This window comes from Theropithecus gelada, chromosome 15 (assembly GCF_003255815.1).
Source record: "Theropithecus gelada isolate Dixy chromosome 15, Tgel_1.0, whole genome shotgun sequence".
Classification (NCBI taxonomy): domain Eukaryota; kingdom Metazoa; phylum Chordata; class Mammalia; order Primates; family Cercopithecidae; genus Theropithecus; species Theropithecus gelada.
In genome coordinates, this window is record NC_037683.1 from 5,600,488 (window position 1) to 5,621,256 (window position 20,769).

A 20,769-nucleotide genomic window follows, 5' to 3' on the forward strand; every position below is an offset into this window, starting at 1 on the left:
TTCTACCCTATGCGTTGGCCGACCTCTGGTGAGCTGCAAGAGGGTCTCTCCTGGGGTCCCAGAGTCCCTGGGGTGGACAAGAGCAGCCCTTTGTGGAAGGGATAATGCAACCCCGACAGGCCGTGGAAAGAAAGTGCGACCAGTGCCATTTCACAGAAGAGGACATGGAGGTTCCCGGTAATTCTGGGAGCCACTCACTTGTGTCCCCTCGCTGGGCAGGGGCGCCTGGCTCAGAGGCCCCGAGCAAAGGAGGACAGATCCTAAACCGGACAACAAGTGGCGTCCAGCTGGTTCTCCCTTTCCGTGACTGCTTCAAAGCTCTTATAAACAAGGTAAGGTTTTCCCCACAAATCACTTCATTTCTCCACCCGCACCCTACCCTGCTCCCGGACCTGCGCTTCTTGGCCCCCCGAGCTGCGCCTGCTGCATCCTAGGCCGAGTTCTAGGCAGCTAGCGGAAGCCAGGCCCAGGGGTCAGCTCAGGCGCTCGGTCCCCCGGGATCCAGCTCCCGGGCCGCAGGGAAAGGGCTCTCGGACCGCAGGGGCGGAGCCTGCGGTAGGTGGGCGGGGCTGCGGCTCCGTCTGTCCTGCCTGGCTTCTCCAGCCTCGCCCGCGGCCTCGCTGCCTGCGCTGCTCCAGGCTCTGCCTGCGCCGCCGATCGCCCGGGTATCGCAGGGGCCCAGGCTAGCTGAGTCCGTTTTCTGCGCCGGGGTGGCACCCCTCCATCCGTCCTAACGCCGGTCCGGCAGCAAGGAGTAAGTCTGCACCCGGTAGGGAGAGTCGCGCTCCCTCGGCCCCCACCAGTCCCTGCCGCGCAGGGGGCCAAGGAGGAGGGCCCTGAGCCCAGGAGGTGCGCATCTCGGACCCAGAGTCCCGGGTCCCGACCACGGACTGGGGCCGGCGGCGCTCGGGGCTGGGCTCTGCGTCCGCGGGAGGCGGGGGCGAGACGGGGCTTGGAGGCCCAGGTGGGGAAACTGAGGCCCCCAGAGGAAGAGAGAGGGAGAGGGCTTGCCGGACACTGCCGAGTGGCAGCGGCCTAATCCCCAGAACCCCGGCCCTCCGCTCACTGTGGCCCAGGCTGCGCCCAGCGTTTCACAGCCTTTCCCGTGCGTCTTCCCCCCGGGCGCCGCGTGACGGCCCCCATCCACTGAGGCCGGGAGCAGGGGATGACTGACCCAAGGTCACCAAGCCAGCGGGTTGAGGCGCGTTCCCATTGTTCCGTGGAGAACCTGGGCCCTGCCTCCTAGAGAGGTGGACAGCGACCACCTCGCTCCGCTCGGGGAATCCTGGGCGCCCCTCATGGCTCATCCTGCGCTGGGACTGCGTGTGTCCTCGCTGTGCCTCGGGGCTTGATTTCCAGCGGACGGTGGACTGGCCCATGCGCCCCTCCCGGCGGCCTCGGCTCACTTCCGAGAATGGACCTAGGGAGGGAGACGCGGGAGCCAAGGCAGGGGTCCGCCGCCTCCGCGAAGTCAGTCCCAGCCCCTTTCCCAAAGGGCTGCTGGAAGTAACAGCTGAGCACCGAGCCACTGCCATCGTGCGCCTCCCAGAGCTGCCAGAGCTGAGCCCGGGATCCAGCGGGACCCAGAGTCCACATGACCCCAGTGGGTGACCAAGGGGAGGGCAGGGCTGCAGGGCTGGGGTCACCATCTCCCGATAAAGAGCATTCCTGGCCCGTCGAGGTGGTTCACGCCTGTAATCCCAGCACTTTGGGAGGCCGAGGCGGGAGGATCACCTGAGCTCGGGCAGCCTGACCAACATGGAGAAACCTCCTCTCTACTAAAAATACAAAAATTAGCTGGGCGTGGTGGTTTATGCCTGGAATCCAGCTACTCGGGAGGCTGAGACAAGAGAATCGCTTGAACCCAAGAGAAGAGGTTGCAGTGAACTGAGATTGCGCCACTGCACTCCAGCCCTGGTGACAAGAGTGAAACTCTATCTCAAAAAAAAGCATTCCTTTGCAGGTGTTCCCGGGACCTCAGAGACCAGGCTCAGAGCTTGACATCCCCGCAAGGGGACAGCCTCATCTGCCCAGGTCGGTAAGGTCTCTGCAGGTGCCCAGGCTCTGGTGCAGCCCCCAGCAATGCATCGTAGGAGACTGGCCCTGGGTCTGGGGTTCTGCCTGTTGGCGGGCACAAGCCTCAGTGTCCTGTGGTGAGTCTGCCCCATGGAACTCTTCCTGTCTCTATTCCCACCCAGGACTCCCACTGTCTCTGAAGGTCAACCCCAAAACCTTGATCTCCTCCTAGAATTCCAGATCCCACCAACCCCTCCTGACTCACCTGTCCTCCAATCCCAGCTCCAGCAAGACCCAACTAGTGTCCCTGGCTTCTGAATTCTGTCTTGTACTGGTCTCCTGGCCTTTGACTTGCTTTTTTTATTTTTTTTTTATTTTTTTTTTATTTTTTTTTTTGAGACAGAGTCTTGATCTGTGGCCGAGGCTGGAGTGCAGTGGCATGATCTCGGCTCACCACAAGCTCCACCTCCCAGGTTCACTCCATTCTCCTGCCTCAGCCTCCTGAGTAGCTGGGACTACAGGCACCCGCCACCACGCCCAGCTAACTTTTTTGTACTTTTAGTAGAAACGGGGTTTCACCGTGTTAGTCAGGATGGTCTCGATCTCCTGACCTTGTGATCCACCCACCTCGGCCTCCCAAAGTATTGGGATTACAGGCGTGAGCCACCGCGCCCGGCCCTTGACTTGCTCTTTTCTCTGCCTGGACCATCCTTCAACCAATGTTGATGGGGAATCCCTGTTCACACTCCCAAATTCACTCTTTGTTTCTGTCCTTCCATGAAGCTCCTGGGGCTGCCCCTCACCCTGCTGTTTGTGTGGGGGGCCTGGCATCAAGAATATACACTCCCGGCCAGGCACGGTGGCTCAAGCCTGTAATCCCAGCACTTTGGGAGGCCGAGACGGGCGGATCACAAGGTCAGGAGATCGAGACCATCCTGGCTAACACGGTGAAACCCCGTGCCTACTAAAAAATACAAAAAACTAGCCGGGCGTGGTGGCGGGCGCCTGTAGTCCCAGCTACTCGGGAGGCTGAGGCAGGAGAATGGCGTAAACCCGGGAGGCGGAGCTTGCAGTGAGCTGAGATCCGGCCACTGCACTCCAGCCTGGGCGACAGAGCGAGACTCTGTCTCAAAAAAAAAAAAAAAAAAAAAAAAGAATATACACTCCCTGGGAATGAATGACTGCATGGGTGAATGAATGACTGCATGCCAGGCCCTGTGACACATGCAGGGAATACCAGTAGGCTTTGTCCTCCGAGGTCAGCCAGACCTACCGAATGACAGGGGACCTGGTCTCCTAATGCACTGTGGGAGACCTTCACTCCCAGTGATGTGCGTGAGGTGTGTTTTCAGTCTCTGGAGCAGAGTGGATCAACAGATTTTTTTTCTTCACAGGGTATACGTTGAGAACTGGCTGCCAGTCTCCTATGTCCCCTATTTTCTCCCCTGCCCAGAGATCTTGTAAGTATGGGTGGGGCTAGGAGAACTGGGGGCCCTGTGGGCTGCTCACAGTTGGGGAGACAGGAGAGTATTTAAGTTCACTTCATCTGCCGGTTCCTGAGTTCCAAGTTCATGTTTCTGATAAATGCAATAGTATTTAGGTAATTTAAGGGCTGTGACAAATGTGAAGTGAAATTCCCATTTTGGTCTTCCAGCATCCTTGCAGCTCCCTGCATGGTCTGATCTTCCACATTTTGCACAGCTGTGAGCCTCACTTGCTGTGTCTGGCCACTGAGAACAGGGAGTGCAATGATGCCCATAAATAGCCTGCTGTTGCTCCTGGTGACCAGCCAGGGGCTCAGTACTTTTAGGACTTGACCTTGTTGCTCAGTTTTGTATTCCATGGATTCAAGGAACAAATGAACATGTGACCAAAGTCCTCCTTACTTAAGGAGTTTTTTTTGTTGTTGTTGTTTTTGTTTTTGTTTTTTTTTTGAGTCAGAGTCTCACTCTGTTGCCCTGGCTGGAGTGCAGTGGCGCCATCTCAGCTCACCACAACCTCCACCTCCCCAGTTCAAGAGATTCTCCTGTCTCAGCCTCCAGAGTAGCTGGGATTACAGGCACCTGCCACCATACCTGGCTAATTTTTGTATTTTTAGTTGAGACGGCGTTTCACCATGTTGGCCAGGCTGGTCTCGAACTCCTGATCTCAAGTGATCCACCTACCTCGGCCTCCCAAAGTGCTGGGATTATAGGCGTGAGCCACCGCGCCTGGCTGAGTCTGACTTTTTAACAGTTAAGACTGAAAGAATGAGTTGGGATAATCTCAGAGGAGCATCTGGTCTTTTGTTTTTCATGACAACTCAAGGAAAGTTAAACATCTGAATCACAGACCACTAACTAACAAGGCATGTTTTATATTGTAAACATAGAATACAGTAAATTAGGAAGCCAGGAAGGAGAAAAGACAAAAGAAAAAGAAAACCCTGTCAGGTTCACCTGTCAAAAATTACACTCCAATTCCAAAGTTCGTTGTTTGCTTTGCTTGTTTGTTCCGCTTTCAAATTTAACAGATTAGATATTTACATGGTTCTACATGCAAAATGGCTGCTTGCTATTTAGAACAGTTGTGGTCATACTGTTTTTGCAGTTTTTATTCTGTTTTCCCAGAATGAACTTTATTTTTCAATGTGTGTCCCATCCTCTTTTTTTCAAAATGAGATAGGGTCTCACTGTGTTGTCCAGTCTGGTCTTGGACTCCTGGGCTCAAGCAATCCTCCTGCCTCAGCCTCCCAAAGTGCTGAGATTACAGGCATGAGCTACTGCATCAGCCTGATTACCATCATCTTATTCCACCCAGGGGCTGGCACATAATTTTTGAGTCCCTCTCTCTTTCCCACCACCAATTGCTCTCGGCATTTATGATGCTCCCAGTTTCCCAGGGCTCTGAGTTAGTTTGTGATGAGCAGCATAACCCTTTCTCCGTTTCAAAGATCGTTTTGTTCAGACATGTTCCCTTAGTGGCCGGAGGATGTGGACAGGTTCTGATCCATCTCATCAGGTTATTTCAGAAGGACCACACCACATCGGTCACTCATTCATGTGCCCTGCCCCAGCAATACCCAGCAAAACCACCCTGTAATACACATGGGCTACTGCTGGGAATACCAGGGGTTATGAAAACAAAAATGAACCTGCCTTGCTGATTGGGAGAGGGAAATGCTATCCTCTTTGGTATAAATTTTATTTATGATGATGATGATGATTATTATTATTATTATATTGAGACAGAGGCTTGCTTTGCCGCCCAGGCGGGAGTGCAGTGGCGTGATCTCAGCTCATTGCAACCTCCGCCTCCCGCGTTCAAGCAATTCTCATGCCTCAGTCATCTGAACAGCTGGGATTACGCGCACCAACTAATTATTGTATTTTTAGTAGAAACGGGGTTTCATCATGTTGGCCAGTCTGGTCTTTGCCCGCCTCAGCCAGGCTTTGCCCCCACCACTGGCCTCCCAAAGTGCTGGGATTAAAGGCGTGAACCATCACCCCTGGACTTAATTTTATTATTATTATTATTATTACTAGTGAGAGTGTCATTTCCCTATGTGTTCCCATTAATTGAATTTTTTCTTGTGTGAAGTGCTTCCTCCCTACCTTCTCTGTTTGGTCCGTTTGTGGGTTCTCTATCATCACCCTTGGCTGAGTATACCTACAACTTTTTTTCTTCTTTACAGTTTGTCTATCTTTTGTGTGTGTGTGTGTGGTGGGGGAAGATAAGGTCTGGCTCTGTCACTCAGGCTGGAGTGCAGTGGCATTATCACAGCTTACTACAGCCTTGACCTCGTGGGCTCAAGTGATCCTCATACCTTAGCCTCCCGAGTAGCTGGGACCACAGGTACGCACCACCACACCTCCTAGCTCATTTTTTATTTGTTTGTAGAGACAGGGTCTCACTATGTTGCCCAGGCTGGTCTGGAACTCCTGGCCTCAAAGGATCCTCCCAACTCACCCTTGCTGGGATTGCAGGTGTGAGCCACCACACCGGCCTGCTTTTGTATTCTTGTATGTAACTCTTCACTGCAGCTGGAGTGTGTCTGGGCTTGTGGAGAGAAAAGAGGAGCCAGGGAGGTAATGGGCTGTTTGGTGCCCCTTCTAACTCCTGACCCCTTCTTGAAATCCCAGGACTTTCTGGGCAGGGCTCTGAAATATGCTTGCTTGTAGGAAACTAGGGCAGAGGGTCCGTTTGACGAATTGACTTGAAAAAATTGTTGATTCAAGAGTAGCAACGTGGCTGGGTGTGGTGGCTTAGGCCTATAATCCCAGCACTTCAGGAGGCCAAGGCTGGTGGATCACTTGAGCTCAGGAGTTGCGACCAGTCTGGCCAACATGATGAAACCTCGTCTCTAATAAAAATACAAAAATTGGCAGGTGTGGTGGCACACACCTGTAGTCCCACCTACTTGGGAGGCTGAGGCAGGAGAATCACTTGAACCCGGGAGACTGAGGTTACAGTGAGCCAAGATCACACCACTGCACTCCAGCTGGGAAGACAAGATTACTGAGACTCCATCTAAAAAAAGAAAAAAAAAAGTAGCTACTATTCACAAAAGGACAAAAACGTAATTATTCCACTTATAGGAAGTACCTTCCATACTCAAGTTCATAGAGGCAGATGTAGAATTACGGTTCTCAGGGGCTGGGGGAGGGGCAATGGCAACCTCTTGTTTAATGAGGGTCCAAGCTTCCTTTTGGGATGATGAAAAAGTCTGGACACAAATGTTGGATCGTTGCATGACAATGTGAATGTACCTAATACCACTGAACTGTACACTTAAAAGTTGGCTAAGGTAGTAAATCTTGTGTTTTGTACACTTTACCACAAATAAAAGAGCATAGCCTAGAAGTGGAAGAGTCAAGGAGGCTTCAGTCATCCCATCATACGTGACATATTGAAACTTACAGGGGACCAGGCAAGGCGGCTCATGCCTGTAATCCTAGCACTGTGGGAGGCCGAGACAGGCAGATCGCTTGAGCTCAGGAGTTCAAGACCAGCCTGGGCAACATGGTGAAACACCGTCTCTACCAAAAATATTAATACAAAAACAGCTGGGTGTGGTGGTGGGTACCTGTGGTCCCAGTTCCTCAGGGGACTGGTGTGGGAGGATCGCTTGGGCTTAGGCGGTCATGGCTGCAGTTAGCTGAGTTTGTGCCACTGCACTCTAGCCTGGGCAACACAGAGAGACCCCATCTCAAAAAAGAAAAGAAAGAAAGAAAAGAAACTTACAAGGACCTGGCAGACTACTGTGTCATCAGTGGGTGGGATCCTTACGAGCTTCTGCCTGGGGACAATGGGCCTCGGGCCTTTTCTTGCTGCTGCTGGCTGGGTGGCTTTTCCCTTTTCTTTTTTTTTTTTTTTTTTTTTTTTTTTGAGACTATTCTCCCTCTGTCGCCAGGCTGGAGTGCAGTGGCGGGATCTCGGCTCACTGCACCCTCCGCCTCCCGCATTCAAGCGATTCTCCTGCCTCAGCCTCCTGAGTAGCTGGGACCACAGGCACGCATCACCACGTCCAGCTAATTTTTGTATTTTTAATAGAGACGGGGTTTCACCATGTTGGCCAGGATGGTCTTGATCTCTTGACCTTGTGATCCGTCCACCTCGGCCTCCCAAAGTGCTGGGATTACGAACGTGAGCCACTGCGCCCGGCCAGTCTTTCCCTTCTCTGCGCCTCGCTTCCACCTGCTGGAAACACTCTAAGTGGATGGTTTTATTGTCCCCATTTTGTGGATGAGGAAACTAAAGTTCATAGGGTCAAATGTCTGGCTCCAGGTCCCTGGGCCAGTTGGTGGCAGAGCCAGAGGTGAGCCCAGGGGTCTGACCCTGCAGCCCTGGCACCTCCTTCATGGACCCCCTTCTTTCTTCTCCACCCAGTTTGACTTTGAAAGTGACCATGCAGACTGCCTGCCAAGACTTGCCCAGGATCCCTCACCTTACTGAGTACTTGCTCCATGCCGGACATGGGCCAAGAGCCCTTCACACACCTTGTGTTATTCTCACCACCGCTAGGGCTAAGGATGGTTTTGCCCATTTTGCAGATGCAGAGAAATGGCAGTCAGGGATCCACTAGAGAAACAGAACCAGTAAGAGGTAGGCAGGTAGACAGACAGGCCAACGTACCTGGAAAGATTGACTTATGTGATGGTGAGGCTGGCTAGGTAGCTGAAACTCAGACAGGAGTGGACACTGCAGCCCACAGGTGAAAGTTCTTTTTTTTTTTTTGAGACAGGGTCCCACTTTGTGGGTGGCCCAGGCTGGAGTGCAGTAGTGTGATTACAGCTCACTACAGCCTCCACCTCCTAGGCTCAAACCATCCTCCTGCTTCAGCCTCCCAAGTAGCCAGGACCACAGGTGCACACCACCACACCCAGCTAATTTTTGTTGTTTTTGTAGAGACGAGGACTTGCCATATTTCCCAAGCTGGTCTTGAACTCCTGGATTCAAGTGCTTTGCCCACCTCGGCCTCCCAAAGTGCCGGGATTACAGGTGTGAGTTACCTGGGCTGGCCACCAGTTCTGTTCTTAAGGCCTTTCAACCAATTGGATCAGTCCCACCCAGGTTGTCTAGGATACTCTCTTTTACATAAAATCAACTGATACAGAATGTTCATCACATCTACAGAATACTTTCACAGATCAGCCTGGGCAACATAGCAAGACCCCATCTCTACAAAATTTTAAAAAATCAGCTGGGGGTGGTAATGAGTGCCTGGCAGGTGCAGCTACTCAGGAGGCTAAGGTAGGAGGATTGCTTGAACCCAGGAGGTCGAGGCTGCAATGAGCTATGATTGTGCCACTGCACTCCAGCCTGGGCAACAGAGCAAGACCCTGTCTCCTAAAAAAAAAAAAAAAAAATGTTTCATAGCAACACTTTGACTTGTGTTTGAGAAACTGGATACTACAGCCTAACCAAGTTAACACATAGAACTGACCATTACAGTGAGCTCAGGTTAATTAGCTCACCAGAGATCCCAGTCACCAGGCCTTTGCAGCTTTTCTTGCTTTTTTTTTTTTTTTGAGTCGGAATCTCGCTCTGTCACCCAGGCTGGAGTGCAGTGGTGCAATATTGGCTTACTGCAACCTCTGCCTTCCGGGTTCAAGCAATTCTCCTGCCTCAGCCTCCCGAGTAGCTGGGATTACAGGCACCCGCCACCATGCCCGGCTAATTTTTTGTATTTTTAGTAGAGACGGGGTTTCACCATCTTGGCCAGGCTGGTCTTGATCTCCTGGCCTGGTGATCCACCTGCCTCGGCCTCCCAAAGTGCTAGGATTACAGGCGTGAGCCACCGTGCCCGGCCCTTTGCAGCTTTTCAAACCTTCTCTCGGACAACGAGAGCGACATGGTTGGAAAAGCATCAGCCTTGGGACTAAGCAGCACTGGGTTCGAGTCACTGCCCTGTCACTCACTCTCTCAACAACCCTGGACAGATCACTTCTGCAAGGGTCCCCAGCTCCTCCGTAGAGTCGGGTGGGGCTGTGGGGGAAGGTCAGAGGGAGCCTGCATGGACCCTGGGTGCCCGTCCGCAGGGACCTCTGACTCTTTCTTCTTCCTGTGCTGAGTATCTCTGTCCCCAGTCCCATGATGATGGTTCTTTCTTGCCTCTGCCACCAGCAACATGAAGCTGCACTGCAAGAGGGAGAAGCCACTCCAGCCCGTGGCATGGTAAGGAGACTGGCATTTCCCCTTTCGTGGCCTTGAGGGTGGTGGCTCCCCTCCACCACTGGTCCTTCTTGGTTGCAGGTCACCGTACCCCCAGCCCAAGCTGCTGGAGCACAGGTAGGTGTCATGGAGAGGCCTGAAGGGGGTGGGGGGAGGGGCCAAAAGAGCTCTGATTTATAAGTTTGGGTAGTGGAGGTGCCAATATCAGGGTGGCCTTGGGGCCCAGAGAGTTAGGGACTGTGGAAAGACACAGGGCTGGGAGTCAGGGACCTGGGCTGTGTGACCTTGGGCAGGGTACCCAACTGCTCTGAGCTTTTTCTGTGCAGGTGGATAATAGTACCTAGCTCCCTGGAGGTTGGAGGAGCAGATGAGAAGTACTGTAACATCTGCGGTGTCTGCACTCAGTAGGTGCTCGGGCCATTGTTCTTAACAATGTTGTCTTGCCCTTTTTAATGACCCTCATTTATTAGGGGCTCGGCACACATGGACAATGCCAGGCTCCTCCTTGGTGTGCGTTAACTCCTGCTCTTCCCAACGCTGCTGGGAGGTGACTGTCATTATTCCCACCTTCCATGTGAGGAAAGGGAGGCCCAGAGATGGGGACGAAGCTGCCCCGGTCACACTGTGAGAGCCAGGGCCGGGAGGAGACTTAGGCTTTCACAGGGGAGGGTCTCAGTGCCCACGGCCCCCCTGCTGCCAGGCCCACACAGCTGCTGACACTCACACCCTGGTTAGCGCCCATCGTCTCCGAGGGAACCTTCAACCCAGAGCTTCTGCAGCACATCTACCAGCCACTGAACCTGACCATTGGGGTCACGGTGTTTGCCGTGGGGAAGTGAGTAGTGGGCTGGGGAAGGGGAGGGAGGTCTCCCTGAGCCACAGGAGTTTATAGTCAGGAAGAGACCAGACGTGCACACAGGACCCTGCTGGGCACCCGGGGGGATCGGAACGAGTGCCGAGCAGACAGAAAGTGCAGAGTAGGGTGTGATAGTGGGATGGGGGCTTCCTGGGGTAGGGGGTCTGGCTCTAGCATAGATGGGAGGCAGAGTCCAGGTGAGGGGACAGCAGGAGCCTTTGTCAGGAGGCCCCCTTGCCCCTCCCTATTTCATCTGGACCCCTCCTCTGCCCTCGTCTCTCCCTGACCCCACCGGCCTTCCTTAGGAGCTGCCGCTTGGCAGCCTCCCTTTGGGCCCCTGGGACTCCTTTCTGGAACTTCCTGGGGCCCCAAGCCCTAAAGCATGGTCAGATGATGAACGGCCCACCTAGGGTCAGGTGACCCCCTTGTCCAGTGAGTTTTGGCCTGGGGACAGGGCTGTGTCAACCACACCCCACTCCATGCCCCCAGCATCTAGCTCAACTGCTTTCCCTTAATTCGTCCACTTACCTGCTTGTTGGCTACTTTCTTCTCCATGGTACTCAATGTTCCTGCCTGTGTAATGGGCATGCTTTAAGGCAGCTTATGAAGATCAAAGATCATAAGAATTCTTAGAACGTTGCTGGGCACTTAGAAATTGCTCAATAAAACTTCACCTGGTCTAGAAGCATAAGAATCTCTACCAGGAGGCCGGGCGCGGTGGCTCACGCCTGTAATCCCAGCACTTTGGGAGGCCGAGGCGGGCAGATCACGAGGTCAGGAGATCGAGACCATCCTGGCTAACATGGTGAAAACCCATCTCTACTAAAAATACAAAACAAAACAAAACAAAAAAATTAGCCAGGCGTGGTGGCAGGTGCCTATAGTCCCAGCTACCTGGGAGGCTGAGGCAGGAGAATGGCATGAACCTGGGATGCGGAGCTTGCAGTAAGCCAAGATCGTGCCACTGCATTCCAGCCGGGGCGACAGAGCGAGACTCCGTCTCCAAAAAAAAAAAAAAAAAAGAAAAAGAAAAAGAATCTCTACCAGGAACATGCTTACAACAGCCGTAAGAGGCTGGTACTAGCGTTTTGGGAATTGGACAAATGAGGACCCAGACGGTCGGAGCAGAGTGACATCTTGAGATGGGGAGCTGGTAAGTGGACCCCAGCCTGGCTGGCCCCAGCACACAGTGGGGACCCAGGCAGGCTGCTGGGGTAGCGATGGGTGACCCGGTGATCATCACTAGGTACACTCACTTCATCCAGTCCTTCCTGGAGTCAGCCGAGGAATTCTTCATGCGTGGGTACCGGGTGCACTACTACATCTTCACTGACAACCCTGCAGCCGTTCCCGGGGTCCCACTGGGTCCCCACCGGCTCTTCAGCACCATCCCCATCCAGGGTCACTCCAACTGGGAAGAGACATCCATGCGCCGGATGGAGACCATCAGCCAGCACATTGCTAAGAGGGCTCACCGGGAGGTGGACTACCTCTTCTGCCTTGATGTGGACATGGTGTTTCGGAACCCGTGGGGCCCTGAGACCTTGGGAGACCTGGTGGCTGCCATTCACCCAAGCTACTACACCACACCCCGCCAGCAGTTTCCCTACGAGCGCAGGCGTGTTTCCACTGCCTTTGTGGCAGACAGCGAAGGGGACTTCTATTATGGTGGGAAAGTCTTCGGGGGGCAGGTGGCCAGGGTATATGAGTTTACCAGGGGCTGCCACATGGCCATCCTGGCAGACAAGGCCAATGGCATCATGGCAGCCTGGCGGGAGGAAAGCCACCTGAATCGTCGCTTCATCTCAAACAAGCCATCCAAGGTGCTGTCCCCCGAGTACCTCTGGGATGACAGGAAGCCCCAGCCGCCCAGCCTGAAGCTGATCCGCTTTTCTACACTGGACAACGATATCAGCTCCTGAGGAGCTGACCATGGAGCTGGGGCTGCCATGGATGGGGATCCAAAGCCCTGCAGCCACCAGCACTTCACTAGTGTGCAGACCAGCCCTGTCCCACCTCCCTCTGTCAGTCAGGCAAATTCAACTGGAAAAGGGATGTGGAAAGGCCACTGTGAACTGCAGAGGGCTGTGCACACAGTAGCACACAAGATCTCACAGTAATGTGGCACAGGAACGGTGAGACGGGGGAGGGGAGGCGCAGTTACAAAGGCAGGGCCCGGCAGGCTTGCCGCGTTCTGCAGCCGTGCCTTTGTGGGGCAGGCTCCGAAGCCTCAGCCCGACTCAGAGTGCCTGAACCCTGCAGCGCCAGCCTCCCGTTTATTGCATATTGCCCTTAACATAGCATTTCTAATACCCTAGTGTGAGGGCACCCTAGACCCCTTTTCTCTGGTCACAGGGGTCCTGGATCCCTTGATGTCTTCCAATCACGTGTAGCCAATTCCTCACTCAGGCCCCCAGAGCGAGCCTTTGAAATGGAGCAGGTCTAGGCTCCCTCTGGTTTCCTGCGCCCCAAAGTGAACCGCACTCTCAGGGGACTAGCCACCTCCTTCTTAAGAGGGTTTGGGGCAGTTTATAATAAAGGTGGTGTGTGCTCCACCCTAGCTAGGGTGATTTTTTGTTTGTTTGGCTTTTGCTTTTGTTTTTGTTTTTTTTGAGACCGAGTTTCGCTCTTGTCACCCAGGCTGGAGTTCAGCGGCGTGATCTTGGTTCACTGCAACCTCCACCTCCCAGGTTCAAGCGATTCTCCTGCCTCAGCCTCCCAAGTAGCTGGGATTACAGGCGCCTGCCACACCCAGCTAATTTTTTAATTTTTAGTAGAAATGGAGTTTCACCATGTTGGCCAGGTTGGCCTCAAACTCCTGACCTCAAGTGATCCACCTGCTGTGACCTCCCAAAGTGCTAGGATTACAGGTGTGAGCCACCGTGCCCGGCCACTAAGGTGGTTTTTACCTGCACATCCAGCCTGCCTGTGTCCCTAGTGTCTGTTCCATCAGGCAGTGGGGACACGGGCAGACTGGATTTCAAACACAATCGAATGGGGGTGGGGGGTAGGGGATATAGTTACTCCAGAAAATCTGAGCTAAAGCTAGAGGGTGCAACAGACAGTATTTCAGTCCAGTTCTCCAGGGAGACTGGGTGAAGCGGAGCATGCTGGCAGATTACCACGCTCCTGACTGTGTAGAGGGATATGGAGCCCAGCAGCTGGACAACCCTGGGAGCTCCTGTATCCAGGGTCACTGCAGCCCTGTGAGGCCACCAGTGGGCATGGGACTCTGTGCCAATGGTGCAGGCCAGGATTAGAGGGCTTAGGAAGATGACCTCTCCAGTCTGGACCCAGAAGGACTTCAGAGGCCTACAGCGGTCCTGTCTGCCTGGCCACGCAGAGATGGGGTGGGGTATGGGTTCAGGGCTTGGTGGCCCGGTGCTTACTGCCCTGGAGACAGCAGCATCTTTTTCATGGAAGAAGACAGAGAGGAGGGTGGGGTAGACTCTGGTCATACCAGAATGGGCAGGCACCCACCCACTTGGTCACCCGTAGAAAAGTTGGGGCCAGCCCTGAGTTCATTCTTCCTGCACCTGTGATTTGGCCGGCGAGCAGGGACCGATCCCAAGTGTGGACAGATGGAGTGACTAGTTGGAGGAGACAGACTGGGCTGGAGAGGCCTGGAGTTTAGAAGGGGCTCTGGGTGCCTCCTGGGCAGAGGGGCAGGAATGGAACCATGGCCTCTGTGTCCCTCATAGGGAGCGCCTGCCTGCTCCAGGGGAGCGGGGGCTGTGCTGAAGGAGTAGGCCCTGCCTCTGGGGAGCTTCTGTTGAAAGCACATAGAAGGCCTTGGAAGCACCGGACTCAGCTGGGTGGATGACTGGGAGATGGGGGACCCGAGGTGACAGCAGACTCTGAGGCTTGGGCAGCTCCGCCTAGCGGGGGAGAAACCCCCCACACCCCCCTCAGCCCACTTACACCCAGCTTTACCCCTGGCACACCCTCCCGGATGGGAGTCCCTGAGCCATTTTTAGTAGAGGAAACTGAGACTCTGAGAGGTCCCCACGAGCTTGCCTGTGATGTGGCCCAGCTGCAGGTTTGAACCCAGGTCATCTGGGTTCAAGACTGTGCACTGCATGGGGTGGAGGAGTGCAGCTCTGAAGGTGAGTGCATTGTGGAGGACGATACAGGGAGGGGCAGTGCTGACAGGGGGCTCTGAGAGAGGCAGGAGCTTGATGGGGTCCCTGGGTCACGATGGCCCCAGGAGGCTAGAGTTGGGGTATAGGGACCAGGTCACACAGGGTTCTGAATGCCAGGCAAGGAGGCGGGGGTCACTGCCGGTCTGTCCCAGCAGGGGGATCAATATAAATGGGGCCCAAGTGCTGGACTCAGGGGAAACCTGGCCAGCGAGGCCCCAACACAGGATGAGGCCTCTGATGACCAGCTCCGGGATGAGCAACGGGGAAGAGCCATGAAGTGTGGGGGTCACCACGCACAGCAGGGCCTGGCCAGTCAGAGCTGAGTGGCCTGCAATGCTGGTGCCTTGGCTCTGGTGTAAAGTTGAATGAGGCCGGGCATGGTGGCTCACGCCTGTAATTCCAGCACTTTAGGAGGCCAAGGCAGGAGGATCGCTGGAACCCAAGAGTTTCAAACCAGCCTGGGCAACATAGTGAGACTTCGTCTCTACATAGTTGTTTTAAAAATAAAAAGGGCTGGGCACAGTGGCTCACGCCTGTAATCCCAGCACTTTGGGAGGCCGAGGTGGGCAGATTACAAGGTCAGAAGTTCCAGACCAGCCTGGCCAACACAGTGAAACCCCATCTCTACTAAAAATACAAAAATTAGCCAGGTGTGGTGGCACATGCCTGTAGTCCCAGCTACTCGGGAGGCTGAGATGGGAGAATCACTTGAACCTGGGAGGCAGAGGTTGCAATGAGCCGAGACTGTGCCATTGCACTCCAGCCTGGGTGACAGAGTGAGACTCTGTCTCAAAAAAATAAATAAATCAAAAGGGATGGCCAGGCACAGTGGCTCACGCCTGTAATCCCAACACTTTGGGAGGCCGAGGTGGGTGGATCACCTGAGGTCAGGGGTTCGACAACAGCCTGGCCAACATGGTGAAACCCCGTCTCTACTACAATACAAAATCAGCCGGGCGTCGTGGCAGGTGCCTGTAATCCCAGCTACTCAGGAGGCTGAGGCAGAAGTATTGCTTGAACCCAGGAGGCGGAGGTTGCAGTGAGCCGAGATCGCACCATTGCATTCCAGCCTGGGGGACAAGAGTGAGACTTCGTCTCAAAAAACAAACAAATGAGACTACATCTCAAAACACAAATAAATAAATAAATAATAAAAAGGGACGAAATCAGTGAGCCCTAATAACACTGACTACCCCCAACACTAGCTCAACCCCTGTGTGAGGCCTCCTTCCCCCAGGCTCCCTCGAGCCCCATCTTACACCAGCTGAAGCTGCAGCTGGACCTCGTGGTCCCGGGTGCTGTCAGGGAAGACAAGGATGGAGGTGGGGAAGGGAAGACCTGACTTTCTCCCTGCCCAGGCTGAGTCCGCTGTCACCTTGGGTCCCCCAGCTCCCAGCCGTCCGCCGAGCCGAGTCCAGCAGGTGGCATCGGGGTGCTGGGCAACAGGGTGAGCGTGTATATTTGGTGACGAGGGCGCGCCGAGTCAGCGGCCCCCGCCTGACTGGGGCGAGGTTGGCCTTAGGTCCTGGCGGGGTGGGGAGTACTGAGCAGGCGGCTAGGGCGGAGGGACACGTGAGATCGGCCGCACACAGCGCTTGGCGCGTGGCGCGTGGCGCGTGGCGCGTGCGCGCGGCGCGTGGCGCGTGCGCGCGGCGAGGCGGAGTGACGTGCACGCGCTGTCTGCGGTCCCGCGCAGGCCCCGTGTGCGCGCCCGGCCTTGGATTCCAGGCCCGGCTGCCCCGCGCTGGGAACACCCGCGTCGGCCAGCAGGAGGGAGGCCTGAGCGCGCCCCCGAGCGCGCCCCCGAACTCGCGCGGCGGGGCGCGCCCCTCGCACCTGCGGGCGGGCTGGGGCGGGGCCGCAGCTGTCCCCGCCCATCCAGGCCCGAGCCCCGGGAGCCGGGGCGGAACCGAGCGGCGGGGCCCGAGCGGCCGGAGCGCAGCGCGGCGCAGACAATGGGAGCGGCGCTGGCGGCGGCTGGGGCGGCCCCGGGGGCCACAGAGTCCTGGGCCCGGCGGGGACCGGAGGCCGCGCCATGAGCCCCGCAGCCGGGCGCACCCCTGCGCCGCGCGCGGGCCGAGGCGAGCTGCCTCTGCGAGCCCCGGGCCCCGCCGTGGGGCCGGCGATGAGCCACCGAGGCTGAGGATGATGGTAGATTGCCAGGTGAGTGCGCGCCGGCCCCAGCCCCGCGTCGCGGGTGGAGGGAGGACCGCACGCCCCCGCCCACACCCACCGGGGGGAGGGAGCCCGGCGCGGCGTCCACGCTGAGCGTGCGCTTACGCAGCTCCGTGTCCAACCCCGCCCGGGACAGTAGGGAAACTGAGGACAGGAGAGGGGCAGGGACTGGCCCGGGGCACACGAAGTGGGCGGAGTCCAGAGGTGAAGGGAGGGTTCCTACCTCTTAGGCCAGGAAGGGCTCGGCTCACCCTTCCCATGGGGTTTGCTTTGGGAATGACAGCCTCTAAGATCCTGAGGACCCCTGCCCATCTCCCATGTGGGCTCTTTTGCCTGGGCTTCTCCGCGCACGCACAGGCGCAGGCCTACGCACACATGCTCACACACACGCAGACACACACACCACACACTTCCTGGGACTCAGAGTAGGACGGGACGCTGGGGAAGTGACTGGGGGAAAGATGAAAGAGGGCGGGGGCTGCTCTGTCATGGGCAGGTGCATCCAGTACCCAACAACATGCCGGGGCCATGGCACGGGGTTAGGGGGCAAGGGGAGGACACGCCGGCTTGATGGGCGGGGGTTCTCCAGGGTTCCCAGGATCTGTGTGGGCTGGGGCAGCCTGGAGAGGACAGATTGTGGGGTTCTGTGTTCACCGCTGTGATCACCTAGAAGCAGGAGAAGACCCCTTCAGTGTGGAGGGGACTGTAGGAAAGGAAGCCTCAAATTCCTGCTCTATAAATTGGAATGTTCGGCCTGGGTGACCCCAAGGGTCCCACAGGCTCGTTGACGTGTCTGTCAGCCTTGGGTCTCCACTGGGGATGCTCCCACTACCCACCGAAGTCTGTGGAAAATGCCTTCTTCTTGGAGGTCCTTCTGAGCAAGAGAAGCCTGGGGGGCTGAAGGGCTGAGGGCCTGGGGTGGTGCAGAGTGCGCCCAAGCACTGGACCACTCTTGTGGGCCAAGACTGTCCTAGTTGGAGCGTCAGGGTTCTTATCTGGAAGTGGGGCCAGAGCCGTTGCCCTGGTTGGAGTGAGGAGGCCTCACGAGTGAACTGGACACCCCAGGGCCAGCAGAGGGAAAGAGGGGAGCAAATGAAGCTTCTGAGGCTCCTTGAATTACCCCTGGAGCCTACAGGTTCTGCTCCTTTGACCCTCTGGGACTCAGGACAGCTGCTACCTTGACAACACCCAAACAAAGGTGTGTGTTTTGTTTCCTGGGTTTTCTGCCCGAGGCTGCTGCTGTGCTAGTGCCGGCCATCAGGGGGAGGCAGTGCCCATTGTGCTCCACGGAGCAACTGGAGTCAGGGAGAGCCCCGCAGGGTCCCTCTGGGTGACCCCGGCCTCCACCCAATGCACACCCCCCATTACTAGCATCCCTCTCCACAACGTTAGCTGCTCAGATGCGGAAGTGGGCTCTGAGAGCCTCCTCTTTCCCTTCAGCAGGTGTGCCCAAGCACTCACTCTGGGTGGGGGAGCAGCATTGGGCTTGGGCGTGGCTCTGAAAATGGCCCAGGTGGGCCTGCCCTCCAGAGCTGGCAGTCGGGAGCGGGCGATGGACAGGGCACAAAAGCAAACAGGCAAAGAAAGGAAAAAGGAAGTGCTGCCAGGGAGGGCTGGGGCCTGCTGGGTGGGGGTCTGAGAGGTCTTGCTAAGGGGACATCTGTGCTGTGACCAGAAGACAAAGCATGGGCCAGCCCTGCACGAGTCTGGACAGTGTGATGGAGAAGCCTCAGCAGACAGGGCTGGAAGGCACAAATGAGTTTGGCCAGAGAGGAGTGAGAAAGCAGGCCAGTGTGGCCCAAGTGAGCTGGGGGCGGGAGGGGAAGCCCAGGGGCCTGGAGACAAATGTGTGACAACACTACCCTAATGTACAGCTTTCAGCAACAGACACTGATCATCACACAGTTTCTGTGGACCCAGATCCAGGGCAGCTCAGCTGGGTGCCTCAGCCCCCAGGTCTCAAGGGAGGCTGGGACTGGGGTCTCAGCCGTGGCTGGACTGGGCAGGACCGGCCCTCAGGCCTTTCTCATGTTATTGGCAGGACTCAGTTTTGACTGAGGGTGTCAGTTCCTCTGTGACTGTTGTGGGGACCCTCCCTTGGTTCACTGCCATGTGGGCCTCTGTAGGGCAGGCAGCTCACGGCATCAGAACTCACTTCCCCAGCGTGAGGCGTGAGGGTAGGAAGGAAAACAAGAGCAAATAAGCAAGACAGAAGTCATGGTTTTTTGTAAATCTTGGAAGTGACCTCACATCACTTGTGCTGTATTCTGTTGGTGAGAAGCCAGTCATTAAATCCAGTCACCCTTGGAGGAAGGGGATCACTCAGCAACTTATGTATCAGGAGGCAGGGATCTCTGGAGCCAGTGCAGAGGCTGCTTGGGACAGGGGCTGAGAGGAGGCAGTCAGGCCTGATTCTAAACATAATGGAGGCCAGGCGTGGTGGCTCACACCTGTAATCTCAGCACTTTGGGAGGCCGAGGCGGGTGGATCATTTAAGGTCAGGAGTTCAACACCAACCTGGCCAACATGGTGAAACCCCATCTCCACAAAAAAAAAAAAAAAAAATACAAAAAGTAGTCGGGCGTCTTGGCAGGTGCCTATAATCCCAGCTACTTCGGAGGCTGAGGCAGGAGAATCACTTGAACCTGGGAGGTGGAGGTTGCAGTGAGCCAAGATCATGCCACTGCACTCCAGCCTGGGCAACAGAGCCAGACCTTGTCTCAATAAACAAACAAACAAACATAATGGGAGCCAATGGAAGGTGTTCCCACTGGGAGATGCTTCCATATGCTACAGGGGGCCAATATCTGATGTTTGCTTAATTTTCAACCCGTTCATGGTGCAGACGAGGAAACCAGACTAAGAAGGGAGTGACTCCCTAGATACAGCACCAGTGCCCAGCCTGTCCCACTTGTATTCCGGGCTGTGTCTCACCTCTGTTAGAAGTTTCTTTCCTCACAGTTGTAAAGGCCAGAGGCCCAAAATCCAGGGGTCAGCAGGGCCGTGCTGTCTCTGAAGACCCCTTCCCTTCCTAATCCTTCCATCTCGAAGTCTGTGCAGTAGCTAACAGGTTTTGTAGTATTGTCTCACATTAGCATGGTGATGTCCCCAGGAAGTAGATGTTAGAACCATCCCCATTGTGCAGATCGGGAGACTGGGGAGGCCCTGAAAGGCACAATGACTAGTTTGGGATCACAGAACTGGCAAGAAGCAGGGGCTTGGTGACCCAGATGGCTTTCCCTTTCTGAGCCTCAGGGGCTGGGAGCATGAGAACACAGTGGTTGGCTGTCCCAGCTCCCAGAGTGGCTGTGAGTACCTGGAAGTGCCCCTTGTCCCCCCTCACACACCTGCCATCGCTCTCCCCATTTCCTTAACCCCCAGCACTGCTGCCACTTGATTTTTATGAACATCTGAATATGACGAAGTAGCAAAGGCGGATATTCGCTCATTCATTTTGCATCTGTCTCCTGGGTCCAGGCCATGCCAGAGGAGGGGGTAACACAGTCCGGGGAGTTGCCAGGGGAAGGGGCAGTGCTCATCTGGGGAGTGAGTGGGCACAGAGAGATTCCAGAAGGAGGTGTCCTGTGGTCATGGTTGATTCGCGGAGGGGAGGTGTGATGGCGCAGAGGGCGATGACTGGGGCCGCTGTCTATCCGGTCAGTTTCCCGGGCTGCTGTCACGAAGTGCTGGGTGGCTCAACACAACAGAAATTTATTCTCTCACAGTTCTAAAGGCCCGAAGTCCAAAATCCAGGGGTCAGCCAGGCCCTGCTATCTCTGAAGGCTCTAGGAGAGGATCCTTCCTTGCGTCTTCCAACCTCTGGTGGCTGCCAGTTTCCTTGGCATTCGTTCCTGGTGTTGTAGACGTGTGACTCCAAACTGTGCCTTCATCATCACATGGCCGCCTGTGCGTGACTGTCCAATTTTC

General features: G+C 55.7%; 2 protein-coding genes across 6 annotated transcripts in view; both read left to right on the forward strand.

Moving 5' to 3' along the window:
- Positions 1–578: 578 nt before the first annotated feature.
- Positions 579–13,085, forward strand: GBGT1 (globoside alpha-1,3-N-acetylgalactosaminyltransferase 1 (FORS blood group)). 5 transcript variants are annotated; one of them, XM_025359263.1, is made up of 7 exons: positions 579–754; positions 1,964–2,153; positions 3,411–3,476; positions 9,585–9,672; positions 9,751–9,786; positions 10,370–10,504; positions 11,772–13,085. In XM_025359263.1, the coding sequence occupies exons 4-7, from the start codon at positions 9,626–9,628 to the stop codon at positions 12,445–12,447; spliced, it is 894 nt and encodes a 297-aa protein (XP_025215048.1). In that variant the 5' UTR covers positions 579–754; positions 1,964–2,153; positions 3,411–3,476; positions 9,585–9,625; the 3' UTR covers positions 12,448–13,085. The 5 variants fall into 5 exon arrangements, with proteins under 5 accessions (XP_025215048.1, XP_025215050.1, XP_025215046.1 ...); XM_025359265.1 differs by having other exon boundaries at positions 9,622–9,672; positions 10,333–10,504; XM_025359261.1 differs by having other exon boundaries at positions 9,622–9,672; positions 11,772–13,078.
- A 3,493-nt stretch (positions 13,086–16,578) lies between these two features.
- The window catches only part of RALGDS (ral guanine nucleotide dissociation stimulator), a 51,963-nt gene continuing 47,772 nt past the window's right edge, over positions 16,579–20,769 (forward strand). Inside the window, exon 1 of the mRNA XM_025359260.1 lies at positions 16,579–16,830. Within this exon, the coding sequence (XP_025215045.1) occupies positions 16,813–16,830 (18 nt within the window). The 5' untranslated portion in view covers positions 16,579–16,812. The remainder of the gene's footprint in view (positions 16,831–20,769) is intronic.

What these genes read in the sequence shown, in the direction of transcription:
- GBGT1 (XM_025359261.1), top strand. Translation starts at nt 2,083, where the DNA reads ATGCATCGTAGGAGACTGGCCCTGGGTCTGGGGTTCTGCCTGTTGGCG. An exon ending in CTCCCCTGCCCAGAGATCTT is followed by an intron (nt 3,477 to 9,621) that starts GTAAGTATGGGT and finishes CTCTGCCACCAG; the next exon opens with CAACATGAAGCTGCACTGCA. An exon ending in CCACTCCAGCCCGTGGCATG is followed by an intron (nt 9,673 to 9,750) that starts GTAAGGAGACTG and finishes TCTTGGTTGCAG; the next exon opens with GTCACCGTACCCCCAGCCCA.